Source organism: Neurospora tetrasperma, assembly GCF_000213175.1.
Source record: "Neurospora tetrasperma FGSC 2508 unplaced genomic scaffold NEUTE1scaffold_3, whole genome shotgun sequence".
Lineage (NCBI taxonomy): Eukaryota > Fungi > Ascomycota > Sordariomycetes > Sordariales > Sordariaceae > Neurospora > Neurospora tetrasperma.
Window position 1 is genome coordinate 2029713 of NW_009799101.1, and position 9405 is coordinate 2039117.

The following is a 9405-nucleotide window of genomic DNA, read 5'->3' on the forward strand; positions in this document are numbered from 1 at the left end:
GAGAGTTACCAGGCACACCAAAGTTCCGCATCCGTCGGTGCATTGCGGTAGTTGTCTGTCTGTCTGTGGAAGTACTTGTAGATGGCTAGGCTATTTGGTCTCCCCGACATACTCTACTCATGCGTATGACATATCCGGCGCGAAGAAACCATGGCTCCTATTCAAGGTGTGAAGATCACCTTCTGTACCTTCATGTTATCAAAGAGATCATATCCCTCGACAGCCTCGGCAAGGGGCATGATCTTGTCGTACATGAAGCTATACGCGACAGAAGGTCAGCATCTTGTGTCAACATTCGTACAAACCAACATATATCGGTGCTTACCCAAACTTGTGCTGGTTTCTACCCATCACCTCCAACGCTTCCGGGAAGATGGACCGCACCGGACACCGGCCCATCTGTACTCTCAAGTTTTTGCTGTTGCCGGGAGATTAGCCAAACCATCCATTATCCATCATCTCATGAGACGAGGCACGAAGGGGAAATCTTACTTATACCCATCTTCACCCGACCAAGGCAAATCATAGTGTCCCTGGACACCAATACTGCTGATCACTCCAAACGGCCTCAAAAGCTCATATGCCGTCTTGAGCGCCGGCCTGCTTCCCACCACCTCAACCACCGCATCCGCGCCCCTCCCCTCCGTCACCTCCTTAATCCTCTTCACCATCCCCTCCAGCCCAACACCTCCCTTCTCAACCTCCGCAAAGTTCAACGGCTCCGCGCCCAGCTCCTTCGCCAACGCCAACCTGCTCTCCACACAATCCACAGCGAACAAATGCTTAGGCTTGTACTCCAGCGCCGACACAACCGCACAAAGCCCCACAGGTCCACAACCCACCACCACCACCGTCGCCTCCTCCGGGTTCAGGTCATGCATCAGTTTAAACGCGTTTTTCGCGCCGAAATATCCCGTGGGGAAAATATCCGCCATCAACACCAACGCCCTCTCATCTTCGATCTCGGGCGGGGCCACGACTGCGGTCCCGTCGGCAAGGGGGATGCGGACGTACTCGGCTTGTCCGCCGTCGAGCCCGGGGGAACCGAACAACAAAGAGGAGGCACAGCGGGAGGAGAAGCCGTGAAGGCAGTAGAAGCAGGTGCCGCAGGAGACGGTGAAGGGGGCGACGACCTTGTCGCCTACTTTGATGGTCTTGACAGAGGGGCCAACGGCATGGGCGACGCCGGTGAATTCGTGGCCCATGATGAAACCTGGGGTTGAGGCCTCGCGGCCGCGGTAGGTGTGGAGTTCACTTTGGGCAGTTGTTGGTCAGCGGTGGTCAGAGGTGTGCTTTTGGTGATGGAGAGAGGGGAATGTGATCGGTGGCAGTGAGGCAGGTGAAAGGGAGAGGGGAAACGGAGGAGGGAGTTAGGGAGAATAGGTCGTGATGGGTGAGATACTGGGTGAGGTGTGTAGCATGTTATACCGAGCCTAGGAAACCAAGCCCAGAGGATAAAACCTACGAGCCACACAGAGCAGTCATCTGCACCTTGACAATGATGTCCCTAGGATCTTGCACTGTTCATTCATTCATGCACTCGCGTTAGCCCATGTCACACACAAAAGTCCGTAGTACTGTAGAGGATGATGATTTGCAGTCAGTCTGCCCATTTGGACTCGGGACTCGTTATGCCATCTGGGGAAGGTCTTGATTGAGTTTGTGCTCAGTGTGAGATATAAGTCTAGCATGATCAAGACCACGGTATGTATCATGGAGTGGTGGTTGAGAGTGAAAACACAAGATGCGGGAGGCTTACCCTCAGGAATCGGCCTCTCCTGAACAGAAACCTTCTTGGGTCCCTCAAAGACTACGGCCTTCATTGTCCTCTTTGCTTCTGTCGACATTTTCGTTTCTTGATTTCTTGGTATCAAGAGGCCAATTAGCTTGTTGAACTTTTGTGTGGTTGTGTTTTAGTGGTGACTCCAGAAATTGTGTGGTAGAGAGGATAACAATGGCGATGCTGGTGATATCTAGAATGTCGCATGTTTTGTGATCGACTTTCCCCTCAGTTTCCTTTTCTGATTACATGCATCTAGGAAGACTCATTGACTAGTGTGGTACACTGAACGACTGAAACATACCCGCTGGAACTAATACCCGATCGGCCGGCTGTCGGAATGTTTATCCCGAGGTTAGATCTAGAGTGACCAGTGACCACACCTATTTATACTTGGGTGGTCGACTTTGCTCCAGCGAGCGATCTCGGAGAATCGTAGGAGGAGTCCGAAGAGGGGAAAACTCGGGGTTGTGAGGGGTCAAAATTCCAAGTAGCACCGGCTTTAAGTGGAGTAGTTCGTGGCATTCAGATTCCTTGTTTTGGCACCAAGTAGGAGTCGACGTCTTGGTTATTGATATTCAAGAGGTTTGTTACTAGATATATCACAAACTTCATCGCTAGCAATAAACCCGCCGCTTCCTTTTCCTAAGCTCAAATTCATGACTTCTCCAATCTTCAATGTCCAATGTTCCCAAAAACGCCCCGTGTCCGACCGTTGTATTTGTTCCCAATTGTCATTATCGTGAAAACTCGTGCGATGACGTCCCCTGATCCAATCAAGAACGCCAACAACCAAGACGGGTGATACAAAATGGTTCTAGTAGCTCCGTGCTCTTCCGTCTATGAACGTATTCAAAAAGGGGGACACCTTTTGTCGCATGTTTCCTCATTCTACACATCGGCAATGGCGTCGCAGACCCCAAGCAGAGTCATACCCAGGAAAGCAAAGAAGATGCTCATGTTCCTGTTGTGGGTCAAGCTCAAGCTCTCCCCAAATAGCTGCAGCGCCACGCTGGTCATGATACCCGCAGTAACGGCAAACAAGCATCCGTATGCTGTGCCGTTGATCGTGATGTTGCTATGCTTGGCAACCTTGAACCACAGCACTGCAACTCCGGCGCCCAGCGGCTGACTGAGACCACCGAGTAATGTGGCCCAGGCAATAGCCTTGAACCGGCTGTTCAACGCCATGTACAGAGGCAGGGCCATGGAGAATCCCTCAGCGATGTTATGAACGAACAGGGCCATGAAAACATTGAAGCCGAGCGAAGGGTTCACATGGTTGGTGGCGTAGGTGATGAAGCCCTCAGGAAACTTGTGAAGCGCAATGGCTATAACAGTCTGCAGGCCGATAGAGAGAAAGGCGTTTGTCGGTACGTGATGATGGTGTTGAGCCTCGATATCCTCCTCTACTGCTGAATAGCCAGTGTCGTGATTTTCTCCGTCATGGTGATCGTCGTGTCCATCGTGGTCGGCACGGTCTGCGTAACCGACAGACGACTCTCTGGAACAGGTTCGACTCCGTACTTGGTATATGGGACTGTTGAGGGAATCTGGTACCTCGCCAGTACCCACGGACTCTCCGGAACGTATGACTGGGAGGGTGGCGGGACGCCCAGGGGGGATGGAGCGCGCACCAATGTGTCTGAAGCACTCCTGCCCACAAGGATCCGTATATCCGAAACACGGGCCATCGCCATCGCAGTGAAGCTTGGTGTCCTTAACAAATGATAGTACTCTGCTCGTCATCTGGCGTACGGATGGGCGTCTGCTTTGGATGCCGCTGGTGCTGCGGGCCTGTCTTCCAACGGTATGTGAACGACCAAGAAGATTAGGCCTGACTGGGGGAACTGACTGCGCCTCGTGGTCGGTCTCGGTCGGTAGCAGGGGAGTTGATTCGGTCGCATGCCCATTCACTTCGACCATGGTTGGTGTTTCTGGAGCTTCCGAGGATAGCGTCGTGACGGACTGTCCATGGGTGCGGCTCGCCCAAGGCGGCTGGTGATGATGATCATCAAAAAGGGGCTGATGTTGCACATTTGCATGTGGGTTATGGGAATGGTCGCACCCAACAACGTGGGAGGGTATAAATCGATGGAGGACTCGAGAGACGACCTGAATGCCGAAAAAGCCAGCAATGTAACAGCCCATGTTGATGAGGCCTGCGGTCTTCTCGTCCCGCCCCTCCGTAGTGAGGTATCGCAAAGCAGACGGAAGCATGCTAAACAAGGCCGAAAATATCTGTGGTACATTCAATAGTTAACTCGCCATGTTCTTGCAAGGTCAAGGAAAGCCACTAAGAGCCAGGTCTGAAGAATACTAACCATAACCCCAAAACTCAGACTCAACGAGCCTGATATGAAGACATTGCTCCCCTGTATACTAAACTTGCTCTTGATGTTGAAAAAGCGGATGGGGACATCGACGCAAATGATGGTTGATCCAAGAATGCATGCTAGGGATTGCTCGTCAGCTTGGATGCTCGAGAAACTCAACCCACACACATAATCGATACAACGAAGGGTGATGGATACGAACCCAAGCCACTCACGACGGTCAAAATCCACCCTCGGGTGTCATTGTCGATCGCGGTTGTAAGCATCGTGGCCGGAATTGGGTGAGGATGCAAGGTTGCCGGATTGTCGCTTTACGCCGCCCGTCTGTAGTCGGTTGCTGCAGTCTCTTCTATTCGTGATGACGGCGTGTATGGCATGGAGGGGAGACGGCGATCGATAACTGTACTTGTAGCAACGGGGAACGGTCAAATTGTTGTAGTAGAAATCCTGAATATAGTCCGATATTTGTCGAGGAGGACGAAAAAGGGACGTTGGCGTCAAACAGAAGTCAGATGGACGAGCGAGCCTCACAAGTTCGATCAAGATGGTGTTTGGATGGGAAAAGGCGGCGAGGCAAGATCAGACGGAGGCGAGAATCTAGCAGGTCCCGTCCGTCGTGGTTGAGAACCTCAACGGCCACACACAAGCCCAGACAATATAAGACACAGGACAATCAATTGGAGCCCGCTCTTGGGCGGCGGGTTTGGGGCCTGGGGTTGGATTGTTGATCCGGACCGGCGGTTGGAGATCGAAAACTTTGCTAGTGCAGGGTGCGCTAGTTTTGAGGACCTTGCTGGCACACGGTAGCCGGCCCTGGATGGGCTGTTGGCGTCGTGAAGGTAAGCAGGTGATCAGATTGGATGGAAGAAAGTCAATGGGTCAGATAAGTATTGTTTCGGTCGGTAGGTAGGTACAATGGAGTGCAGGTGCCTGGGGCGCCGAGTGCGGAGAACGAAGACAAGGCAAGATGCAGGGCGGATGCGGAGGGAACTTGCAGCCTTGGATGCCTGGGTGTCGACTGCCGCAAGTTGATATCAGTGACTGCCGGTTTTGACGTCGAAGAAGTTGATTGATTTTGGACCGAGATATCCAGGCTGAGGTTGTGAAGGCGAACAATTGCAGCTCACGCAGGCTTTTTAACAAGGACCGTCCGTTCGTGATAAGAAGCAGCGAAAGCAACAAGGATCTTTATCATCGATGCCATCATAGGTCTCCTTCTTGGCCTTGTACCTACCATAGACCACAGATCCCCGATTTGGACTCGGCCCACTTTGTTTCTCTTTTTTGTTTGGTAGCTGTCATTAGCAATTGTCCATTATGAGTCTCAACAATTCGGCTTTCTGATGGATATCTATAGATGCTGTTTGGTCTAGCATATTTCTCTAGCCTCACATGGGCGAGTTAGGGTTGCTCAGTCAAAGAGACCCTGAGTTTTCGGGATCGAAAAAGAGCACTGGTATATACTACATACCTCTACCAAACTGTCAATGCGTTGGGACAGTTGGCAAAATTGCTCCATATCAGTTGCAACGAAGGGACTGGACAGCATTCTATCTCGATGTCTCTGCCCACCAGCTGAATCAGATGAAGTGCATGTGTTTGTGATGTGGTACCGTCCAGTTGCTCGGTGGGGACCTCTCCACTCCGTCGCCGTGTCACCAACCGTTCGGGGGAGCCGGGGTCACTGGGTCCTCGGGTGTCCCTTGGAGATACCGCGGGGGCGCGAGTCGCAAGTCGCGGGTCGCGGATCGTGGGAAATTTTATAAAGTTGAGCTTTGGGACCTTTCCACCTTTACAATTCCTCTGTCCGAATCTCCTCAGCACCTCGCTCGCCTCAAAGCCGTGGAGAGTACCCCTTGCGCGCACCCCGACAGGAAGCAGGCCCATCCAGTCCATCCAGCAGGGAAACCCCACGACAGCTAGCCACCATGTCGAAAGCTACCATCGCCGTCATTGCCGCCGTAAGCGCCGCCGGTGGTGCCGCGGCCACTGCCGCCATGCTCTCCCTCAAGAGCGACAAGAAGGTCGACACCACCTCGCTGAACGCTCCGGTTCCCGCTGCCCCTTCTAAGCCTGGTCCGGTCCCCGCCAGCCAGGTCTTCAGCGCGCCCGCTCTCGCCGGCGGCTATAAACCCGTCGACCCCTCGGGCTTCTTCGAGTACGGCTTCCCGGGCCCCGTCGCTGACCTCGCGACCCGCCAAGGCTTTGTGTCCTCGTACGACCGCCGCACCAAGAACCCGCACTGGACGGTGGAGCACATCACGCCCGAGTCCCTGTCCATCTCCGAAGGCGACCGCAAGAAGTCTACTTTCGTCGAAGACGAGGCGATCCCCGAAAAGTTCCGCGGCAAGCTCAAGGACTACTTCCGCTCCGGCTTCGATCGCGGGCACCAGGTTCCCGCGGCCGACTGCAAGTGGTCGCAAGCCGCCATGGACGACACCTTTTACCTGTCCAACATGTGCCCGCAGGTGGGCGAGGGTTTCAACCGCGACTACTGGGCGCACTTTGAGGATTTCTGCCGTCGCTTGACGAAGCAGTACCCTTCCGTCCGCATCGTCACCGGACCTCTGTACCTGCCCAAGCGCGACCCCAGCGACAACAAGTGGTACGTCAAGTACGAGATGATCGGGCAGCCCCCTAACGTGGCGGTGCCGACGCACTTTTACAAGGTCATCTTTGCCGAGGACGGCAAGAAGGGAGGAAATGTTGCGCTAGGAGCCTTCGTGTTGCCCAACGCCAAGATCCCCAACGATAAGCCGCTGCAGGACTTTGAGGTGCCCCTGGAGGCGGTCGAGAGGGCGAGCGGTCTCGAGTTTGCGAGCAAGTTGCCGGTACAGAGGAGGAAGAGGCTGTGTGCGGAGGCGAACTGCTCCCTTATTGTCAAGGACTATGCCGAGAGGCAGAAGTCGTTTGGCAAGAAGCAGTAGAGGGATAACAAAGGTATTTTGGGGAGAAGAAGGGGGGGGAGGGATAGAGAGAGAAAGAGAGAGAGAAAAATGGTTGTATCGAGGATGGTATTACCCAAGATGACCTCTTGTGTACACCTCGATTTCTTGCTGTGACGAAGGTTGGGGATGAGGTCGATAAATGGGAGTCTAGCGGAGAAGGCCGCTGTGAGGCTTGTACTTACATACAGGCGGGTTGTGCATAGCATCATACATGAGCATAGTTTAGCGTTTTATGATTATACCCCCATTGGAAAGGGAACACCGTCCAAGGTCGAACTTGACAGGGTTAAAGGTGTTGGTCTACTGCATACATCAGGCATACGTGCGCTTCTACTCCTTTAGCCCTGCGGTGTGCCTACCGAACTAAAGCTCATTTTCGCGAGCTGATATATGACGGCAAGCCCATTCGCCAGGCAAGCACTCACCGACATCAGGGCATCCTTGATCACAGTACAGTGAACCAAGCATATCAGTGCATAACGTAGGGAAGAGGTTTAAAGCTCCACGGCCAACCTTAGTAGCAGATCAGGGGATAGCAACCATGGTGATCTATTCAATGCCCACCAGCCAGCTCAAAGTCGTCTGTCTATTTGATCAAGATTCCTCACTCAAGCACCGGCGAGGTACCTATCTTTCCCAACAACATCAAGCTAGCCAAACAGATAGTTCGAAGTTAAACCCACACACGGTCGCAAACGATCGTAATCCCTTTCTCTCTTTCTCCCTTTCCTTTGTTCATCGTTCCCGCCTTCCAAGTGTTGTTCGTCTGATCTTGTCTCGGTTGGGTATACGTTCACACCGCTCTGATCAACACATCCATCCAATCTCAAACCCTCCACCATCAATCACAGGGTATCGGTATCCATGTCTACATGGTACGTTGTGGCTGCGATAGCCATCTGGATGGAAGATCAGCATCATTGGTCAGTCAGTTAGTCAGTCAGTCAGTCAGTCATGACCCTAACCATCGACATAGGTGATCAACGTTGATGTAAACATACCAACCCCCATTCAACTACCCCCCCTTCTCTCTTCATAGACCGCAGTCTTAACCAGACTGGTACTTCTTCTTGGAGTAAGCCGTAGTAGTCGAAGCCTCCGTCTCCTCGGGCTTCTGGTCCTTCGCGGACTCATCCTTGAAACTAGAGTCTTTAGACTCGTCCTTCTTGGAATCGGTGGCCCCGGTCTGATCTTTGGAGACTTGCTCGTCACCTGGGAAGGTGGTGCCGCCCGTGGTGGTGTCTTGGCCGGAGGTCTGGTCGCAAAAGTAAGGGGCAGGAGCTGTTAGCAAGGGGTGTCTGGTGCGGTAGATGATGACATGACTGTGGTTGGGCTGGAGGTTCTGTGTAGAAAAACTGGTGAGGGTTGGTGTGGAATTGGAGTGGGATGGACCATGAAAATGGTAAGGATAAGGATGCTGAGGATGAAAGGATATGAGATGATGGCCTCACGAATGTCTCCTCGCGAGTCTGTGAGTGTTGGAGAAGACAGATGTGAGACTTAGCAAAAATTTGTCTTTTGTGAATGATCATGAAGATTAGAGGATTGGGTAAAAGGAGATAGGCAACGTACGTTATCGTAAGACGACATGGTGATAGAGTTGCGAAGTATGTTAGAGAAGTGGTTGAGTGGTGCTTGTAGTAGAAGGCTATGGATATATCATGCAGATGAGGGCATAAGACTCTCGATGCTCTTTTTCTAGATCTTTTCCTTCTTCCAACTCGGTGACTCCCTCATACTTATACTTTTTTTTGTCGGTCAAAATTCTCGTCCTCTGAATTTCTTTTTCCTTCTCCTTCCTCTTCCTATCCAAGAAAGTTCGCCGAGTAACCTTCGCCTCTCCAAACGCTTTCATCCTACCGCTAAACAACCAAGCAAGTTCTTTCTCCACTGTACACAAAAGAACAGATTCCGCGCAACACCACCGCAACCATTCCTTGCTCCTTGAAACCACAATCATACCCATCTCTTCCCGTTTTGCCCTTCCACGAGTCGTTTACCACCCACCCAGTCTTTCTCAGACGATACCACCATCAACCGACCGCAAGGCGAGAGGAGGAGGAGGCCACGTCGAAATCGTCTCATGCCATCATCCTCCTTCCCCCCCGTCACCTTACCGCTTGCCGCCTTCAAACTTCTTGCCGAAGTGTCTCCGGTTACCTCGACATACCCACTGTACGGTAGAGGTAACTTGTCCCACGTTTTCAGGTCTGGACTCTGAAGTAGCTCAGGTGGAAGCTCAAACGCGATCACCATTCACTCACCCGCCTTCATTTTCGCCTTGCCGATGAGCGACATCCTTCCTTGTAATGCCTCCAGTGCAGAAGAAAATGGTACTTCC

At 52.6% G+C, this 9405-nt stretch overlaps 4 protein-coding genes across 4 annotated transcripts; 1 reads left to right on the top strand and 3 right to left on the bottom strand.

The window, feature by feature from the left end:
• Positions 1 to 5: 5 nt before the first annotated feature.
• On the bottom strand, positions 6 to 1923 carry NEUTE1DRAFT_116920 (uncharacterized protein; the record flags this gene model as incomplete). The annotated part of the gene is made up of 5 exons (XM_009852514.1): positions 6 to 258; positions 326 to 418; positions 493 to 1254; positions 1466 to 1520; positions 1760 to 1923. 5 exons carry the CDS (start codon positions 1845 to 1847, stop codon positions 162 to 164), a joined length of 1095 nt encoding a protein of 364 aa, XP_009850816.1.
• A 408-nt stretch (positions 1924 to 2331) lies between these two features.
• On the bottom strand, positions 2332 to 4382 carry NEUTE1DRAFT_122096 (uncharacterized protein; the record flags this gene model as incomplete). Its single annotated transcript, XM_009852515.1, has 2 exons — positions 2332 to 4021; positions 4332 to 4382. The coding sequence occupies 2 exons, from the start codon at positions 4380 to 4382 to the stop codon at positions 2672 to 2674; spliced, it is 1401 nt and encodes a 466-aa protein (XP_009850817.1).
• A 1541-nt stretch (positions 4383 to 5923) lies between these two features.
• On the top strand, positions 5924 to 7330 carry NEUTE1DRAFT_62865 (mitochondrial nuclease; the record flags this gene model as incomplete). The annotated part of the gene is made up of 1 exon (XM_009852516.1): positions 5924 to 7330. The coding sequence occupies one exon, from the start codon at positions 6045 to 6047 to the stop codon at positions 7041 to 7043; it is 999 nt and encodes a 332-aa protein (XP_009850818.1).
• A 782-nt stretch (positions 7331 to 8112) lies between these two features.
• NEUTE1DRAFT_109922 (uncharacterized protein) lies at positions 8113 to 8654 on the bottom strand (the record flags this gene model as incomplete). Its single annotated transcript, XM_009852517.1, has 2 exons — positions 8113 to 8481; positions 8637 to 8654. The coding sequence occupies 2 exons, from the start codon at positions 8652 to 8654 to the stop codon at positions 8113 to 8115; spliced, it is 387 nt and encodes a 128-aa protein (XP_009850819.1).
• Positions 8655 to 9405: the final 751 nt, after the last annotated feature.